At 36.6% G+C, this 22140-nt stretch overlaps 1 protein-coding gene across 1 annotated transcript in view; it reads right to left on the bottom strand.

Moving 5' to 3' along the window:
- GFRAL (GDNF family receptor alpha like) overlaps window positions 1–21171 on the bottom strand; it is an 81634-nt gene extending 60463 nt beyond the window's left edge. The window contains exons 1-4 of the mRNA XM_018038662.1: window positions 21150–21171; window positions 16462–16593; window positions 12773–12931; window positions 706–762 (exon numbers count right to left, since the gene is read on the bottom strand). Of these exons, the coding sequence (XP_017894151.1) occupies window positions 706–762; window positions 12773–12931; window positions 16462–16593; window positions 21150–21171 (370 nt within the window). The remainder of the gene's footprint in view (window positions 1–705; window positions 763–12772; window positions 12932–16461; window positions 16594–21149) is intronic.

Genomic DNA, 22140 nt, shown 5'->3' with positions numbered 1-22140 from the left:
TGGAAAAGTAAACAGAGAGCTGTGCATATAGAATCTGCGTAACACCGTGAGAAATCCATGAGCAAAATACAACAATGTGCCCTTATATTGCTTTTGGCAAATAGTCCTGTTTATTTTCTTCACTTTTCTTTTTTTCAGAGTTGGTATAAACTTACTGGTCCTGAGCAGTGGGCTACTTGAACCATCTTTCATCTACACTGGACATGTATTATGACCCAGAAATGGTGGGGAGTGTATAGGACAACAACTGAACTGCAGAAAAAAATCTTTGAGCCCAAGTTTCTCACAGGTAAACAATACATCTTTAGAAATTGGATTTGAATCTAGCTGATGGTGTGTTCAGTGGCTCAAATCAAAATGACCCTTGTTCTATTGCACTTTTTATTTGAAGGAGAAATTGTGACTAAAGTATCCAAGGAGCTATTCCAACGCATAAAAATGTTCACATTTTGGATCTAGTCTTTGTTTTTAATTGTAAGTATTTCTCCACACAATTTTAAATAAATGATAGATGAGCAAAATAGACGCTTTGAAATATTAGTGGAATAAATGCACTGATCTGTTGCATTTTCTAGTATTAGAACAGTTAAAATTCACAGGACTCATTTTGTAATGACATATCTTGAAGAAGCCTAGTAACTACATTTCAAGTTAAACTGTCCAGTATTCACCATGCAAATCAAAATGAATATTTACAAACATTACCATGATAGGAAAGAGTGGTTCGATTCCACTTGTATTTATTATCCTCTTTTATGTTATCTAGAAGAAAAAGAAAGAGACTATTTTATTAGTGAACAATTTTCTAAATTTAATAGGGGAATGTAGACCACATTTGTCAATCTGTACTCCAGTAAAAATACATATAAGCTCATGTAACCCTTATTTAACCTTGGTACACAGAATTAGTGAGGTACAGATGAAGAAAAATAAACCACTGTAACATCATTCAAGTCAGTTAAACAGCTCTGTTCTGAGTATTCAGTTACTCGAAGATTTAAACAAATGCTAATGACTAGGCCATGTGCAGAGAAGTAAACAAAGAGTCTGTCTGGGGAGAGAGAACAGAAGAAATATTGTCTGAACCAAAAAAGCTTTCGCCAGTAAGGTCTTAATTAGATTGAAAGGCAATTTAAAGACTATTTCCACCTCTGACTATCTTAGCTTCCCAGAGTTTTTAGGAATTATAATTATAGAATTGGAGAGGTTGATGACCATCTAATTCTAAAAAAACTTTCATTCAAAAAGCATTGGTCAAGTTCCCACTATGTACCAGGTGCCATATTGAAGACAAATTTTCAGTACCTGTTGTCAAGACTTATATAGGAAATGGGGACATAAAAACAAAATCACTATAGAATAGAAGGAGAAGTAATACACATATTCATAAAGTGATAGGGGAAGACTATGATCAGATTTTATTTTAAAAAAGAAATTCATTTTTTTGCCACTGGCTGTTGATTAAGATATTGGCTTCCATTACAGGTTATTGATTAGGAGATTGATTTCTGCTATGGCACTTGTCTCTTCATGATTCACCTTGTCCCTACTTCAGCTCTCTGTCCAAGCTCCCTGCCTGCCCATCTATGCACATATAAGATGGTACAATCATAAAACAATTCTTTTTACCCCCAAGGGTGTCAGACTTTCCAGACTGTTTGCATTGTTCCATCTGTTCTCATCATACACGGTTTTCATATCTCTACTGGTTACGTCTCAGCTAAAGAATCACTGTCTCTTCAGGAATCCACCTTCCTATGTTTCAGAGAAGTTCCTTCTTCTTTTCCATATTGAATGAAATCCCAATCAGCAAATTTCCGAGAATCCTATAGCTTTTGTAACAGATACAAAAGTCTAGGCTAGCTAGACCATCTATGATAGGTTAATAGCTGTGCTTTGGCACTGTCTGGTATGACTGTGCCATTGTTTAAAACATATTCAAGAAACCATCATTAAAATATAAATAAACACTGAATTCACTTATTGTTATGAACTAAATTTTGTTTGCTTCCAAGATTCATAAGTTGAAGCCCTAAATCCTGATATAACAGTATTGGGAGATGGTGTCTCTAGGGAAGTAATTAAGATGAAATGATGTCTTAAATGTAGGGCCCTGATCTGGTAGGATTAGTGTTCTCATAAAAAGAGACATTAGCAAATTTCCTCACTCTTCCCTGGCCACGTGTATATCCCACGGGAACGTCCTGTAAGAAGCTGGCAAGAAGCCAAGGAATTTACAAGCCAGAAAGAGAGCTCTCACCAGAAACTGACCCTGCTGGACTTTGATCTGGAACTTCCAGTCTCCAGAATGATGAGGAAATAAATTTCTGTTGTTCAAGCCACCCAACCTCTGGTATTTCACTAGGGCAGCCCAAGTGGACTAATCCACTCAAAAAACTAGCAATTCTTACAAAAACAATTATTTTATCATGGGGAAACAAATTCTATCTTGGATCCATATTATTTTATGTAATACGAGTAATGCACTGTAATAAATTGTTTGCACATTAAATTCTAATTTCAAATAGTGCATACATAGGTATATTCACATTTTTTCTGGAGAATATTTTAAACTGTAGCTTAATTGCTGAAAAGGAGCTAAAGTGCAGTATGCCATGGGAACACAGAGAAGCTTGGGCCCACCAGAACTTCATCTCGGTTGTATGATCATATATATCAAATAATGCACAGTGTTTATATATACCATATCCTTATCCATTCATCCGTTGATGGACATTTAGCTTTCTTACATGTCCTGGCTATTGTAAATGATGCTGCAATAAACACTGGGGTGCATGTGTCTTTTTGAATTATGGTTTTCTCAGGGTATATGCCCAGAAGTGGGATTGTTTGTCATATGGTAGCTCTATTTTTAGTTTCTTAAGGAACCTCCATACTGTTCTTCATTGTGACTGTACATATATACAGTGGAATATTACTTGGCCATTAAAAAAGTTAAATATTGGGGCATCTGTAGAAATGTGGATGGACTAGAGTCTGTCATGTAGAGTGAAGTCAGATGGAAAGAGAAACATAAATATTGTGTATTAACGCATATATGTGGACTCTAGAAAAATGGTACAGATGAACTCATTTACAAGGTAGGAATAGAGACACAGACATAGAGAACAGTTATGTGGACATGGGGCACAGAGGGATAAACGGAGAGACTGGGATTGATGTGTGTGCCTTGACGTGTAAAACAGATGGCTGGCGGGAACTGCTACAGAGCTTGGGGAATTAGTTTGGTCTTCTGTGGTGACCTAGATGGATGGGATGGAGTTGATAGGTGCGAGAGACGTCCAAGAGGGAAGGGAGACACACACACACACACACACACACACACACACACACACACACACACACAGCTGATTCATTTCATTGTACAGCACAAACTAACACACCATTGTAAAGCAACTATACTGTAATTTAAAAACACAGTGTTCCCTCTTCTTGGTCCACTAATATTGAAATATATGCAGACTCTGCTACCTTCTCACACTTCTACTTCTCTAGTCCAAGACACCACGCATTTCTGTGTTGACCTCACCTTCTGCCATGATCCCATTTGCCACCCACCAGTGAATGACCTCCTGCTTTATACCTGCTGTGCAGATCTCATTTCTATGTGTCATGCAAAGCATTTTAGGCTTCAATCCCATGCTGAGAACTGTCTACTTGATATCTCCACTTGGGTATCTAATAAACATTTCATACTTACCACATCCCAGGCTGACTCCTGACCTCTCCTCTGTCTCACTCCCAAAGCCTCTTCTTCCCACAGTTGTTCCCATGTTAGTCAATGAAAATAATGGTAACCACATCCTTTCTAATTACTCAGGACAAAAACCTTGGAAGAAATATTGATTCTCTTTTGTTGTTGCAGCCCCATGTGATCCACTCATGTCAAGCATACTAAGACTCTGACAGCTGTCCGCACTGCTCCAACACCCATCATCTTTTTGCTGCATCATTATATGAATTTCCTAATCGGTCTTCCAACGTGGGCATTTGCTTCCCTTCAGTCGATTGTCAACACAAAATCCAGAGTTTTCCTCTTAAAGATATACATCAGACCATGACACTACTCTGGCTCAAAGCCCTCAATGGTTTCCTGTATCACTTAGAGTAAGAGCCAAAGATATTGAAATGGCCTGCAAAGCCCCTCACGGTCCTGCCCCTACTTTATTTCTGGTCTCATCTCCTGCGTCCCATCCCCTGCTCTCTCATCTCTGCCCGTAGTGTCATCTTCGCTCTTCTTCAAGACCATTCCCAGCTCACCTTGAGCTATTTCTGCTGCCCGAAGTTCTCTTTCCCCACACACCCGCATGACTCATCCCTTGCCTCTTTCTATCTTTACTCAAACATTAATTTCTTCCCAACGACTTCCTGGCCATCCTATTAAAATTACAAACCACCCACTCAGACTTCCTTTTGCCCCTACCTGTAGTATTTTCCTCCTTAGCATTCATACTGTTTATTTTTATTTTTTTAATTTGTTTTTATATTTTATTGGAGTATAGTTAATTTACAATGTTGTATTAGTTTCAAGTGTACAGCAAAGTGATTCAGTTATACACATAATCATTCTTTTCCAGGTTCTTCTTCCACATAGATTTTTACAGAATTTTGCATAGAGTTTCCTGTGCTACACAGTAGGTCCTTGTTGGTTACTTATTTTGTATATAGTAGTGTGTGTTTATGTTAATCCCAAGCTCCTAATTTATAGCCCCATCCCACCCTATCTCCCCTTTGGTAGCACTCATTCTGTCGTACCATTTAAAATATACCCTCCAAATCTTTTATCTTGTTAATATGCTCTTACTGATGCTTTGGAACTGTGGTGTTGGAGAAGACCCTTGAGAGTCCCAAGGAGATCCAACCAGTCCATCGTAAAGAGATCAGTCCTGGGTGTTCATTGGAAGGACTGATGTTGAAGCTGGAACTCCAATACTTTGGCCATCTGATGGGAAGAGCTGACTCATTTGAAAAGACCCTGATGCTGGGAAAGATTGAGAGCAGGAGGAGAAGGGGATGACAGAGGATGAGATGGTTGGATGGCATCACTGACTCAATGGACATGAGTTTGGGTGGACTCTGGGAGTTGGTGATGGACAGGGAGGCCTGGCGTGCTGCAGTCCATGGGGTCGCAAAGAGTCAGACAGGACTGAGCGACTGAACTAAACTGAACTGAACAGCCTACTACTAAGATCCCCACTTTGGTGATCTTGATACTCACTTCCCCAACTGCTGGTCTTTGTCAGGCAGTGCCCCATTAAAAGGAAGTTGCCATACCTAGGGGGACAGACTTTTCCAGGGGATAGCTCCTATGTTAACGACTAGTCCATTTGAGGGGCTCAAAGAGGCAGCATCTCTAAAGGGCCATTCCAGGGCTAAACTTCTTATGGAGTCAGCTAAGTTTGCTGTGGTAATTGCCTTGCATTTCAATTTGTCCCACCCCTTAATCCTGCTTTTCTCACTTCATCCTAGATTCTGTTCCTGAGCCCCCAGCCTAATACTATTTTGTATGCAAACCTCTGTCTCAGTGTCTGTTACCAAAGAAACTAACCAGGACACTCCTCAGTTAAGAATATAAGGTCCTAGAGAACAATGATTTGCATGTGTGTGTGATTTTTGTTTGCTTTGTTAACTGTTTTCCCCCCAGGTCTTAGAACAGAGCCAAGGACATAGTAGGCACCAAAGAAATATCTGTTTGATAAATAAGTAATCATCCCTTACTATATTATCTATTTCTTTAATTTTTAAATCCCTTAAAAACAATGTTTTTAAAATGAAGGGCAGTGTTATTATTGCATTGTTTTTTTAAAATCAACCAGACTTAGGACTTAGCACATTTTCACTGTCTTATAAGTGCTTGTTCAATGAATGGATGAATAAAGCTCACATTAGTTTAAAACATTTTGGCATTTCCATCTTTTTTCATAATCCCTTTTAGATATAGTCATAGTAATATATATATTTAAAAAATTTTCACTTTCTGGGAGAAACACAGGCAGAAATGACAGAGATGGAATCAGAAATTATTCTTTAGTCAGTTGGTACTTGTGATTATACTTAAGATTCTAAAATTCTTCCCTTAAATACTGACCTGAAACAATGCCCAGGCTGAGTTCACTTTCATTGTCTTCAGTGAAGGATGGAACTGGATTTATTTGAGCATCCTTTATGCAAATGCCCTCAGACAAGCTTTTCCAAATTTCAGTGCACTCTGCTTTCAAAGGGTCACTGCACTGACAATCCCACAAGATTGTTTCTTGCAGATTTTCTCTTAATGCTGAGCAGAGGTAGCGTCCATCAAGGGTCTTGCATTGTTCTGATTCCCTCCTGCAGGTTTTCTTGAAACTCTCATACAAAAGAGCACAATGTTCAGATTCCTGGCACATACGTGCTGCCATGACGCAATCACTCTTTTTTTCCATTATTAATGATGTCTCTTTCTCATGGAGCCACTCTGTGACGTTTGAGTGTGAAGCCAAATTCGAGGACAGTGCTGGTTCTTCTATATTTTTTCAAATGACGAAAATTAAATAAAGCTCATTTAGTTTAAATTTAAATAAGCTCATTTAAAACCCTCTTAATGTTTCCTAAAATGTCCATAGACATATTTTATAAATATTCGACTGTTTTTCAAAAACCACTGAAGACATTATTTCAAGAAAACTATTACAAATGACTTTTATTTTTAAAAAACTGAAATAAAAATATTGCTTATTTATAGTTTATGTAACAAAGCATAATGGTAATGCTCAATTTCTTTTGCTATTTCGTCTTCTGTCTTTTCATTACATTTGATGATGATTGGTAGAAACCATTGTAACTTACAATGCTTAGGAAAAGCTAAAGTGTTAATCTCTCTGTCGTGTCTGACTCTACGTGACGCCATGGACTGTAGCCCTTCAGGCTCCTCTGTCCATGGGGTTTTCCAAGCAAGAATACTGGAGTGGGTTGCCATTTCCTTCCCCAGGGGATCTCAGCCCAGGGATTGAACCTGGGTCTCCCATATTATAGGCGGATTCTTTACCGTCTGAGCTGCTGCTGCTGCTGCTGCTGCCTTGGCACTTCAGTCGTGTCCGACTCTGTGTGACCCCATAGACGGCAGCCCACCCGGCTCCCCCGTCCCTGGGATTCTCCACGCAAGAGTACTGGAGTGGGGTGCCATTGCCTTCTCCAGCTACCATCCATTATTTCTCTTTGTATAAACTTTGTATATTTCTATTTCCTCCTAGAAATATACCTATAATTAAAGTGTTTCTCCACAGTTTTCATTATTTCTCCTTTAAGAAGCCTTTTTTTCAGACAGCTTTTTTCCCTAATTCTCTTGTCCACTCATGAATTTTTAATTCCACAGATTTATTGTGTATCTATTCAGGGGCACTATATATATCTGTGCTTTATACATGTGAGAAGTTTTCTGCCCACCCCCAAGAACCAATTTCCACCGCTTGGAAGTTATATCCCTCATAGAGAATGTATGTTCTACTAGAGAATTCCAATAAGCCCACAATTATATAAACTTTATAGGAAGAAGATTAAAACCACCTCAGTGTAAGAATCCTTACTTGACCTAAGGTTTCAGTAGTATATACCATCTACCTCTGAAATGTCTCTTCTCCCTCTGAGGTCCTTCATGTGGACCTCCACAATGAACACTTTCTTGCCCCTACAGTACATAGGGTCACGCAGAGTTGGACACGACTGAAGCAACTTAGCATGCACACATCCATGCAAGTTAAAGATAATATAATCAACTTCATAATATGAAAATGTTTACTTAAAACCTACCAGGACATTCTTAGAAGCACTGTTCAGAGTACAGCCTCTTTATTGCATGTGTTTTGAAACACACACTGCAGTAGAGTTTTACACATTTATCAGATAACAACTCACATGAATTGATATAATTATTTAAGTGAGATTTCTCTGCTGGAACACAAACCATCTCTCCTACCCCTTTTAGACAGCATATGCAAACTTGCATATATAGGATATATATGAATTAATACCATCCGCACATAATTTGTTCTATTACATTGGTAATTATATATTTTGAAATAATTAATCTAGGCTAAATGAAATAATCAGGCTAAATGTCAATTTTACTTTGCTATTTACTTAATATATTTTTAATATTTATTTAATATTTTACTTTGCTTTTACTTAAGCTAACCAAGAGCAGGGAGTCTCTTAATCGATCTTTATATCCCTCCTCCAGTGCTTAGTATCTACACCTATTAACTGAATAATTAGTATTTTATGAATGAACACATGATTTAGATGCTCAAAATGTGTTTACAAATTAATTTTATATTTATTGATCAGTTACTAGATGTCAGGCACTGTGTTGAATATTTGTCATATGAAGAAAAAGAAAAAATATAAGAACTGATTTGCTCAATAAGCTTACAATCCATAATAAAAAACAGAAAAGTACATGTCTGTTATATGTTGAGAAATATTTTGGGAAGGCAAATGAGGGGGAGAGAGAGAAAGATCATATCCTGATGGAGTGATGATGAAACCGTTGGTGGAAGATGCCGCAGTTGACATGACAAGATTTCCACTGTCACTTCCTTTTTCAATCTAAGCTGAATTTTAAGCAGGCAGCTAACGACCTGTGTAAAGACCACAGTCGGAGCAGGTCTGTCATGAAGCGCAGTTGTTAAGATCATTCTGGTCTTCTGTGCAGGGTGTCTGTACCCCTGCCTTATCAACATTACCACAGGGTGGCATTTATTAAGTATCTATTGTGGAAAAAATGGTTTTAAAATGGAGGCTGACTTCAACTTAAGTGCTCTAAATTTGTATGTACCTATATTTTGGTATCTACATTTTGTTGCATCTTGGTCTGATAGAAATGGTTATTGAGATATAAAGGAACTAGTCCTACCATCTTGAAACAAAAGTCAACAAATAATTGTAGTATTTCTATACGCTTTTGTTTCAGCCTACTTCAATCTAAAACTAGAAAAGGCATATTCATTAGGTAACTAATGTCATTTTAGTCTTTATCTTATTGACTTCTCTGCATTTACTGTTGATTATTTTCTCTATGTCTTTCTCTGTCATTGACTTGAAAATTCTTCCTGTGGTTTTTTTTTTCCTGTCTTTAAAATCTTCCTTATGATTTCTTCAACCAGGTCATGAAAGTATTATAAAAATACTTATATTCTGACTTCACATCTTTTTCTGGCCAGTCTGATCCTCCTGCGTGCTTGTATCTGCTTCTTACAAACCACTGACTCACAAATCTTACATGTACTCAATGCAAGATGCATGTTTCCAAATGCCAGCCAGAAGCCCTATCGTTGCTTTTTCTAAACTATATATCCATCATGTGAAATGTAAAGCAAAGTACTAACATTCCTAACACAAATGTGCCAGCGTGTGCCAGCCCCATGCAAACTCTCCAAATAGAATTCACCACTATTGTCTTTCAGCCCTGTCCCCACATAGAGTGATACCCTTGTGCCAAGCCAGCAACTTGTATCACGCATTTAATAACATCCCCCACTCCTCATATCCGGTGGCAGCCAATTCCCACTGATTATAAGTCATAAGCATCTCTTAAGCATCTCTTCTCCATGGAGTCCTCAGCACCAGTGCAGAAGTTCAGGCACACGTCACACCTCTCCCAGATTATTCTGTTGGCTCTTATTCTTGGCCTGCGTCTTACCCTGCCTCCATTCCATCCTCTAAACCACCCTCAATGGAGTCCTGAAAAATACTGATTCCAGATTCTTCTGTTCAAAATGCATTAGTAGTTCCTCAAAAGTCTGATTTCTTTTCAGTATCATCTCCTGACTCCTCTGTTCTATAATCCAGCCTAATCAGGAATGTGTTTCTTCCCAATGTCTCCTGCTTCATTCTATTTCCTCCATCTGGAATATCATTTTATTTCACCTGCCTAAGGAGTCCAATTCACCCTGAAAGGCCCAAGTCTGTCATTTCTTCTTTGAAGGCTTCTGAGACACCATTCCAAAAAAACACAAAAAACAAATTCAGATGAAGTTGTTCAGTCGTGTCTGACTCTTGGCAACCCCATGGACTGTAGCCTACCATGGATTTTCCAGGCAAAAATACTGGAGTGGATTGCCATTTCCTTTTCCAGGGGATCTTCCCAATCCAGGGATAGAACCCAGGTCCCCCGCAGTGCAGGTAGAAGCTTTACTGTCAGCCACCAGGGAACCATTATTTCTTCTCTGTAACCTCAAGTAAGTATCATCTCATGTGTATCACATTGTATAGGTGATATTTAGCAATTATCATTTCAATTAAGAATTGACATCATATAAAATATGTTCTATAATGCTACTGGGATTAGAGATGAATAATATATCTAAGAATACTCAAATATTTGGAAATTAACAATGATATTATGAATAACTCTTGAATCAAAAATGAAGTCCGCAGTAAAATAAGAAACTATTTTGAACTTAATAAAAATTAAAACACATTTTTATTTAGTTTAAAATTAGTGGATGTAACTAAAACACCACTTGGAAGGAAATTTACGTAATGAGATGTTTAAATAAGAAAAGAAATCTCAAATCAGTGATATAAGATTTCATCTTAAGAAACCAAGAATGATGAGTCAAATCAATAATTTCAAGTCAAATTAAATGCAACAACAACAACAACAAAATAATGTAGAGCAAAACTGAGAGAGAAATTGAGAGTAAAAAGAGAGAGAGGGAAATAGAGATAGAGACAAAAAGAGAGAGAGAAAAGGGCATGAATTTCTGGTACCTAAACAAGAAAATGACATCATCTTAACTCCTTCAAAATGTTTAAAGGACAATTTGGGAATATTAAGAACAACTTAGAAACTACAATAAAGAGTAAAATGCAAACAAAAATAAACATTCAACAGAAACCCAACAGATATCTTTCAAATTCAATTATTTAAAAGAAAATAATGATAGGAATTACACAACTTGCTTTCAAGACATCTCATGAAACTGCAATAAATTAGACTGTGGACCACTGGCAAAAGTATAGAAATACATACATCCTTGGGACAGATTGGAAAAACCGGGAGAACGGCCACTAGTGTACAGCCCAGTAATCTTCTGAGAGAACTGAAACTGAAAGTATCTTCAACAAATGTGGTGGAACAATTAGATACCCATATGGCAATAGAACATATCTGAGTGTTAACTTGCATCACTTATGAAAATTGACTCAAAACGCATCAGACACCTAGATAGAAAACCTAAGCCACATAATTTTGAAACCACATAATATATTTCTTTGGCACATACGCACATGAAAATACGATCAACATTATTATTATTTAAGTGTAAATTAAAATCTCAGTGTGATACTATTAAACATGTTTTGAAATGTCAAACACACACACACACACACACACACACACACACACACAAAGAAATCAAGTTCTGGCCTGAATGTGGAGCAACCAGAACTTTCATACATTTATGGTTACTTCAAATTTGAAATATAGTATGAAAGTTTCTTATAAAGTTAAACATACACTTTATTATATGACCCAATAATTTTTTACTGAGGAGAAATAACATATTTGTACAAATATTGTGGGTGAGAATTTACAGCAGGTTTATAATCTCTACAAATCTGGAAACAATGCCTGTGACTTTCAGTGGTGAATGGATAATCAACTCAAGTAATAACCATACAGTGGAATACTACTCCTCAGAAAAGAGGACAATTTTTTGGTGAATCACAAATGGATAATTTTAAATAAAAGAAAACTGGCTCAAATGCCTACATGTTATATAATTTCATTTATATGAAATTTTGGAAAAGGCAAGATGATGAAACAGGAAACTATCTAGTAAGTTTACTATGAAGAACTGGAGAAGTTGGGCTATGTGACTATTTAAGATAGATGAGAGATAAACTTCTCTCTTATAAAGTGGGGGAAGGGTGATTCTGAAAAAGAAAAGGTGAGAATTCTATGACAACAGGTGCATTCCTAACCACTTCTGGGAGAGCGTACGTAGCGACATTGAGGATCTAGAAGCTGATGACTTTTAGGTTACTGGATCCCATGCATCCCTTGAAAAATCTGCACATGCTCTCAAGACATGAGCCGACTATTTTGAATACCACTACTTCACCATATGACATATTTCACCATCTGACACCAGGACTTCCCTGCTGGCTCACATGGTAAAGTGTCTGCCTACAATGCGGGAGACCCAGGTTCCATCCCTTGGTCGGGAAGATTCCCTACAGAAGGAAGTGGCAACCCACTCCAGTATTCTTGCCTGGAAAATCCCATGGATGGAGGAGTGTGGTAGGCAAAGAGTCAGACACGACTGAGCAACTTCACTTTACTTCACCATCAGGCGGACACGTTGAGTATGCAGTAAATAAACGCATATTAAATAATTAAATGCGCCTATGCAAAGGCAAGCATAATGCTAGGTAAGTGGTTATACTCTGATCTTTCTCAAGCGGTCTTGCTTCCTTTACCAAGAAAAATGGTACCATATTTATCTTTTATCATTTAAGTCTTGTACAAAGCCATAGTGAGCCTCACAAATAAAGGTACTGAATGAGGGAATCTATCATTCTAATAAATTATTACTGAATGAAGCTTGAAATTGTGGTTAGTGTTTATAGAAATAAGAACCTTAAATTACATGAACTAATCAAATCACCAGATAAAAAACAAAAGAATTCATCAAACTACATAGCTGTGTTTCTTTTTGACATTGTGCTTTCTTTTGCGTGACTGTAAGCATTCCATGTAACAATGTATTACCTGATTCGTTGATGCATTTGTTCCCAAGCAATTTGTTAAAAGTGCAGTAGAGGTCATCAGGGCAGAGACAATCTTTAAATTGTGAATTGCTTTCCACTAAGGACTGGATACTTAGGTCACAGCTGGATGAATTCTTCACCTGGCAGGTGTTGCCTGGATTTCACAGTCAAACATATGACATTCTAGAGATTAATCTGGATAAAAGTTTTGAGCCCTCCTACCCAAACTATGTTAAACCTTTGGGTAGCACCTCCTACCCAAAGCTTTTAATATCTTGATTTTAGTAATTCATTATTAGAGTGAAATTATCTGGGGTTAATGAACAGCATGTTCATATAATTGACTTTTCAAGCAAAAAAAAAAAAAAAAATCTATTCCTACTGTTTTCACCCCCAGTATTTTCTTTCTAAAATAGACTAAAACTTTCTGTATTTTATGTTCTTCTTTTTTTTAATAATTTTTTTTTACTTTATTTTACTTTATACTGCACATACATATGGAATTTAGAAAGATGGTAATGATGACCCTGTATGCGAGACAGCAAAAGAGACACAGATGTATAGAACGGACTTTTGGGCTCTGAGGGAGAGGGAGAGGGTGGGATGATTTGGGAGAATGGCATTGAAACATGTACAATATCATGTAAGAAACGAAGTGCCAGTCTATGTTCGATATAAAACTTTCTGTATTTTGAAAGAACTTTTTCCTCACTTAGAATGCCAATTTGTGCTCTTTAATAATAATTAAGGCTGCCTTTAAAATGAGGCAACCAGAATATTCTGTACTTTTAGCTCTTTTGTCTGTTGAGCAGTTTTATTAGCTATTTGATCTTAATCTGCTATTTTATTTTATATGCCATTACAAGATTATAGTAAGAGACATCCAAGTGGCTTTACGTTTATTGTATAAAAAGACAAGGTCCTATACATCTGTGTCTCTTTTGCTGTCTCGCATACAGGGTTATCGTTACCATCTTTCTAAATTCCGTATATATGCGTTAGTATACTGTATTGGTGTTTTTCTTTCTGGCTTACTTCACTCTGTATAATCGGCTCCAGTTTCATCCACCTCATTAAAACTGATTCAAATGTATTCTTTTTAATGATTGAGTAACAATAACCCTGCATGGGAGACAGCAAAAGAGACACAGATGTATAGAACAGTCTTTTGGACTCTGTGGGAGAGGGAGAGGGTGGGATGATTTGGGAGAATGGCATTGAAACATGTATAATATCATATAAGAAACGAATCACCAGTCTAGGTTCGATGCATGATACTGGATGCTTGGGGCTGGTGCACTGGGATGACCCAGGGGGATGGTATAAGGAGGGAGGTGGGAGGGGAGTTCAGGATGGGGAACACGTGTACACTGTGGCGGATTCATGTTAATGTATGGCAAAACCAATACAATATTGTAAAGCAAATAATAATAATAATAAAATAAAATAAAATAAAGACATGGCCCTGACACTTAGAAAGCACTCAGTAAATATTATTGCATGTTTTGTAATTACCAACATTTCATACTCTGCCTTAATATAGAAAGCCTTATTCATCTACCCAACTATTTTCTTTTATTCATTATTCCTGAATAAAACTTCTTGAGTACACTTGATTTGCATATTTGAGAATATTTCTATTTCAGCTTCAGGCATGGTATAATTATGCAAGTCTTACCATTCACTACAAATTACTTGCTATTTGTATACTAAATTCAATAAATGTGTTACAATTTATGATACACTGAATGCAATAATTCAAGTTACCTTATAAAATATACCAAGGACCCTCATTATCAAAACAAATAATGGGTTTTTTCTCAGTGTCCTTTATTATCATCTTAAAATTATTGTGCTAATTAGAGAAAATTTGCCTTTGAAATTCTTTTCCTGAACTGTAATGAGAATGTTGCTTTTAAACTGGGGTGTTGGAGAAGACTCTTAAGAGTCCTTTGGACTGCAAGGAGATCCAACCAGTCAATCCTAAAGGAAATCAGTCCTGAATATTCACTGGAAAGACAATGTTGAAGCTGAAACTCCAATACTTTGCCTACCTGATGCGAAGAGCTGATTCATTTGAAAAGACCCTGGTGCTGGGAAAGATTGAAGGCAGGAGGAGAAGGGATGAAGACAGAGGACAAAAGACAGAAAACAGAGGATGAAATGGTTGGATGGCATCACTGACTCAATGGACATGGGTTTGAGTAAGATCTGGGAGTTGGTGATGCACAGGGAAGCCTGGTGTGCTGCAGTTCATGGGGTTACAAAGAGTCGGACACGACTGAGCAACTGAACTGACTGAATGAGAATACTGAATAGAGACTGATAACTTTCTCTGGCAATTGAGAATTGCATGCACCCTGTTCAAGTGCATGGAAGAGAAGAAATCTCACTCCTTATCTATATCCTATGTAATTCCTTGAGATCTTGTGGCTGGACAGGAGCTCTGTTAGTGGAGATTGTAAATTTTTACATTGTCAGAACTATAGATTGTTGCCTCTTAATCCAACACACTTCACCTTACATCTTTGGAAGGTCGAAGGAGCACAGGCAGATAGACAAGGGTCCCAAGCAGTACAAAATTTATTCTTCTATGAAGTGGCTGGAGAAACAAAGTGAGCCATGAAAGAATATAGTTTTTATTTTTCACTTTGGATTTCTCTTATTGAATATGCCAAAAATATACTGGGTTTTTATGTTATTATCACACTCATTATATAAGTTGATAAAACCTGTCATGTTAGAAAAAGCTTTTTTTGAAATGTTCTGTCCTAGTAGTATTGGGATATTATCTCCTACATAATCCCTTTTTCTACTTTTAGTGAATGGAGTCTTACAATAATGCTCTGATTCAACATATATTCAGCTACTTGACATAGCTAGGATTTTTTTTTCTTTTAAACAAATGACAATGACTTTTTAATCTTCATATTCTCTAACCCCTTGGGCCTTCCTTCACATGTTTGGAATGTAGGACAAATTAAAAATAAAAATATATTTGAACTTGCTCTTGACACAGTTGAAATGGAAGATAGTATACATGTTGAAAGAATATAAAACTCATGTTACATACATGCAAATAATGTGTTTGATTTTCACAAACAAAACATCATCCTTCTATGTTATCACTGACATAGTAACATACAAACAAAAAATATTTTATTTGAAAAAATGTTGCCATGTTTTTGAGAGGCATGTATATAATTGTAACATTATACATTGTTATAATAAGTAAAAGAATAATCTGAAACTTTGCATAAAGTTGCCTGCAGTGTCAGCGCATTAAGGTTCTTGAGTAATGGTGGCCCAGTGGTTAAGAATTTGCCAGCCAATGCTAGGGGCACAGGTTCCTGGTCTGAGAAGATTCCACATGCCATGAGCAACTAAGTCTGTGTGCCACAACCACTGAAGCCCATTTGCCTAGAGCCCAAGCTCTACAGCAAGAAAATACCTGTGTGCAGCAATAAAGACCCAGCAGAGCCAAAAATAGATAATTTTTTAAAAGAATACTCTTAGGTATCTAAATTCACTAATAAGTAACTGAAGGTGAATCACTTGAATACCAAGTTTAAGTAAGGCGTTTAGAGAAAAACTTAGTTTCTAAGACAGTGAAAAAAAAAATGACCAATTACTATTTTTTATCTCAGTAAATAGAAGGTATTTGAGTGCATTTTAAACAACTTGTTTTACCTGAGACACTGCAGGCATCTTCCATTATTCTCCAGGCATGTTTACAACCATCAGCATCGCTTAGGCAGAGCTCTCTTAAATACGTGCAATCGGTGGTTTGGGAAGTGGACTTGTTCAAGCATAGCCCTACAGCTTGAATAACAACAATAAGAGAACAACAGAAACAGCAATATGACAACATGGTAGTTATTGACTTCAAACCTAAGTTATTAATGAGCAAGACCAGAATTATGAAAATGGAAATGTGATTAAGTCATTAAAAAACCTAGAACGAATCTTAACCTCCCTTCCAGCTATAGATTTGTTTCTTTTATATAAGATTCTTAAACAAAACATGTATTTGCCCTCTTTTTTTATTTCTGCCTATTTATTTCTCAATTAATAATTTATTGTTATGACTATTGCTCCATTGAAACTGTTCTGGAAAATGCCCCCAAATAATCTCCCTAACGTGAACTTAATAGTTTAAAGGCTTCACCTCGCCTGCTTTTATCATTGGGAATTTGGTTGTCACTTTGTTCTTGAAACTTTTTCCTTCTGGCGACCCTCCCTTCTAATTCTCTTGATACTTATTCATTTGATATTTTCTGCTCGTGGCATTCCCAGAATCCTCTTAATTTTCTGTTAAAATGTATTTGTAGCTTAGGTTCTGTCCTCAGACTTTTCTCATTCTCATTTTACATCGTCTTCGTGAACAACTCCATGTACTTATGGTTTTAACTAAAATCTCAAGATTGATGGTTCTCAGATATCTAATTCAATCTTGTTATTTTCCAATATTTCAGTTACAGATGCTGTTTTCTCCACCTAAATGTTCCAGACACACTTCCATATAATACTATCATCGATATTGTCCTTCTCATCTGTTGAACCACCTGTTTCATCAGCAGTTCCACCATCCACAATGGTGCCCATACTAGGAAGCTTGGGTTCACGATAGGTTCCTTTTCTAGCCTCAATTTCCCTCTCCCACATCTAAATCTCGCATCGATCATTGATTCTCATCTTGCAAATTGACCAACTCATCAGATAGTCAGTCTGCCTTCATCTGATTCTGGTAAATTCTTTACACCCCTTACTCTGCCTTATGCGCCATTCCCGTCCAGTCATTTCTCTGCCTCATCCTTTGAATGGTTCCTCACAGCGTGACTCCCATATTGTTCATCATGTGCAACCTAGATGTCCTCAAGCATTTGCAGTTCCTCAAATGCTCCACGCTGCCTTGTACGTCTGAGTATTTACTGTATAGACACTACCAGACAATGCAAGTGGCTGGAGAGATAAAGTGAGCCATGGAAGAATATAGTTTTCATTTTTCACTTTGGATTTCTCTTATTGAATATGCCAAAAAATTATTGGGTTTTAATGGTATTACCACACTCATTATACAAGTTGATAAAACTTGCCATATGAAAAGAAGTTTTTTTTTAAAATGTTCTGTCATAATAGTATTAGGATAATACTACACAATTATTTATATACTTCTTGTTTTATCCACTATCTGTTTTCTTTTTATTCTGGACTAAGCCTTTTTGGTCCTTTAGGACTCAACACAATAACTACTAATTTTATGGAAACTGTTCCTAAATTCAATACCCCTTTCCTGCATTCAAATTGAACTTAACATCCCTTGCCTGTTTCACTACCATCTTGGGACCTTCCCAACCATGGAATTTACTGCTCTGTAATGAAAGTGTGTATTTACGTGTTTGTCTTTGTCGTTGGGTTCTGGGATTTTCCTCAGTAGGCATTAGGAATAATTCACAATGGTATGCCCATCATTAGTGCAATGATGCATTACATATATTCAATAAATGCGTGCTGATTTAACCAACTTAAATAGTTGCTTATGGATGAGTTATATATAAATAACTGATCGTATTCAATAAAAACAACACCTTCCAGATATTTGCAAGTTATTTTGGGTAGAAGAGAAAAGGTTTCAGCAAGTTTTTTTAAGTATCAAGAAAGTAGCAATGTTAATTTAATGTATTGTACCAATTATTCAAACTGATTCTGCAAGCATACAAACTGACACTTGCTCACTCAATCCATAGAAAAACATGGAAATTACAATTGAGTTTTAAAGACAGTATATTAGCTGTAATCAAGAGACCTAAAAGCTATGTCTTAATCAGAGTCAAATTATCTGATTTTTTTAAAAGATGATGGTAATTATGAATGACCTGTCACAACATAGAGTTATAGGCTTCAAGTAAAGCCATAACATCCTTTTTTTTTTTTTTTTTTCTTTTTAATCTTACCTTTTCCAAACCTCTTCTAAGGAGAATGCACGGCAACTGTTTGGATCATATGAACTACTGACCGAGTCACTGTGTTTGGAGATTAGGCTCACGAGTGTGGCTTGGTCATATTTTTCTTGGGGAGGGCTGGAGTGGAAATTGACATATCAGCTTTCTGTTTTTGCGTGTTCATGGATAACCTCACCTAGCCAAGTTTCTGTTCTAGGTTAGAAAGCCTGAAGGTGGGCAGCACGTGTACGCCCATGGCTGATTCATGTCAATGTATGGCAAAAACCACTACAATGTAAAGTAATTAGCCTCCAATTAAAATAAATTTGTTAAAAAATTAAAAAAGAAAAAAGAAAGCCTGAAGAAAGAGAAAAAGAGCCACTTCCATTCTGTGCCAATGTTGCTTGTTTCTTTCCAGCTTGCCAAAGATACTGAAGTAAGGATTTCATGTCAGAAACTCAATATGTAAGAAGCTACAGCTTTATTTGCCACTGATCATTATATCTTGGGACTACTTCTCTCAAGAAACTTACAGGTGGTGGTCTCCTGAGTAGATTATCGAAATCTCACTGGTATGTCAGTGCAAAGGTCATTAATGAATTCTCCATATTATCTTTCCCAAATGTGTTGTATTTTCTTTCATATTTAAAATTCTAGGTTGAATAACAATTTGATTGTTTTATATGACTTTTCACATGTTCCATTCAGAGGAAATACTGAATCAAGTAGGAAAACCACTTCAAGGGTTTGGCCCAGAAGAATCAAATAAATGATCACTTTCCAAAATCTTATCCATTCCTGACTAGGATTTGTGGCTACATATTTAACACAGGAGTTTTCAAGGATCCTCTTGAAATGCCAAGTGAAAAACAGGTCCTATTTAAAAATAAACAGATGGAGCATAGTGCACCTTTTTCTCACCCTCTTCAAGACATGTAAAACTCACTAGGATATTTAGGACTTTGTTTCAAGAATTCACTATGTCTCACATTTCTTTTGGAGAAGGAAATGGCAACCCACTCCAGTGTTCTTGCCTGGAGAATCCCAGGGACGGGGAGCCTGGTGGGCTGCCGTCTATGGGGTTGCACAGAGTTGGACACGACTGAAGCAACTTAATAGCAGCAGCAGCAGCAGCACATTTCTTTGGCTGCAGAACTTTCTGGCATCACCAGATTTATTTAAATGGGGTTGAATAAATATTCCAAAGAATGCATTATGGGAAATATTGGTTAAACCTATCAAATAGCATAATTTGGACCCTAAGTGTTAGATAAGATTTCCCTCCTTTTTGTAATCTACTGACAAGGTTAATTTAGAAGTGAAAGTTGAAAACAGGAAGCTGTCACTGTTGTTTCAATGGGGGCCATAATGAGGTTGTAATATATTTTGTATATCTCATTATATTGCTGCCTGAGCTTCAAAAATTAAAGACTCTGAGATTTTTCCTTATTATAAATAATAGATACAGGAAACATTGTTGGAAATCAATACAAGGAGCAAAATTTTGAATAGTATTTAATCCTCCAAACCTGAAAATATAAAATATATAAAAGACTCCTTTCTTTCCTGCCTTAATTTTGACTAAATCTATTTAGACTCTTTTTCATGTTCAACACAATTTGATTCTTTGTTTTCTTGCCCACAAGTATGCCTTTATTCATCAATACCTGTTGGCAGAGAGTTACCAGAAAATGTACTGGCTTTGTTTTAATTAGTGAAGTATTAATATTCATCTACAATTATAATTATCCTTATTTCTGAATTCTGTTTGTAGATTCTACTGCACGCTGAGGAATATATAATAGGTTCTCCAATCACATGTATACCAAGTAGCTCTAACATAGATTCTACTTTAAGCATACATTATTTTTACAGAGAGAAGCTCACACTTTTATCTCTGGGTTATAAAAATTAACTGAAATGTGAAGCATTTGAGGTTGTGTTGCATTACTCTATGAACTGTCTCCTATTTATTAAATATTAACATCTAAAATAAGGGAAACTGAATGGACCTTGATTCAATTTAAATTAAAAGAAAAATGGATAATAACATGAAATTTGTCATCTTCTAACTTGTAAATAAATACCAGAAGGTTTCATTTCTAAAAGGCTCCAATATATGTGTAAATTTTATAAACCCTAATCAATTATCTGAAGTAACTGGATAGTGTGCATATATATATATATATATATATGAGAAAATCTGAGTGGTAAAATGCAGTTCTTACATTGTGCATTTTCTATAGAGTTATAAATGAGTAAAAGTAGGCATACATTTTTATAAAAGTAATAAGCTATGTTACAGTACAAATTTGTAATTAATAATTTACATTATAAACCTTTGTTAGCTTGATATTTAAGTGACTGGAGATACCATTTGATTCACAAACAATTGATGTTATGAATTCAGATAAACCAGAAGAATAATTCACTTACCGAAGAAAATGAAGACTATCATGGTGGTCAACTTGGGGCTGTTTACCTGCAAAAAAAGTAGATGTGTTTTTTCCAACAACCTCCTTAACAGTAACTGTCCAGAATAAAGCTCTGGCTTCTACTTGTGCTTTCTGAAAGCATCCCTGATTCAAGTCAGCTTCCTGTCACCGCTTCCTCATCAATCTTTCCTGAGCTGTGAACTTTCCTAATTAGGTCCAAATTCAATTATTTTCTTCTGAGTGTACTGATCTCGGATATTATGCTTCTAAGAAAGCCCAAGAGCCAAATACTAAGAAATGATACATCCTCTGCACATTCAGGGAAAAAGGTGCTTTTATTTTCTCCTTCAACTAGAATACTAAACTGTTTTGTATACAAACCTCCCAAGTCTAACTCCAGAGTTTCTAGACACTTGAGCGTGCTGTTTCTACTTCATTAATTTGCATCATTCAGGCAATGTTATGTCTTTGAGAACAGGGAAAAGGATAAAAGGCATAAAGAAAGCCCATGAAAACATACGGGGAATTCAAGTTCCACAGTGTACCTCATCTTTCTTAACAGGTGCTCCAAACTCCAGTGTACTTAAAACGTGGGTTGCTTCAGTTACAGTTCCTCTAACACTTCCACTAAAACAATGTTTACAAAATGACTCCTCACCACAATGCAGTAATTTCTCATCCCCTGGAAAGGTAATCATCCCCTTGTGTTTGCCGCTTGACACTATTTTTGTCTGTGTTTTAATGAGAGGCATTGGGACGGTCTGAATATTTGTGATCCCCCAAGTTCATAGGTTGAACTCTGAAACCCAAGAGGAGATGGTATTAATAGATACAGCGTTTGGAGATTACATAAATCATGGGACACAATTCTCATGAATGAGATCAGTGTCCTAGAGAGGGATGTCCAGAGAGCCTTGCTCCTGCCATCTTGTAGGAAGCTGCCAAGTTGCTACGGGCTAGGAAGATGGTCCTCATGAGACCATGACTGTGTT

Source organism: Capra hircus, chromosome 23 (assembly GCF_001704415.2).
Source record: "Capra hircus breed San Clemente chromosome 23, ASM170441v1, whole genome shotgun sequence".
NCBI classification, from domain to species: domain Eukaryota; kingdom Metazoa; phylum Chordata; class Mammalia; order Artiodactyla; family Bovidae; genus Capra; species Capra hircus.
This window is presented reverse-complemented; position numbering and strand designations above follow the sequence as displayed.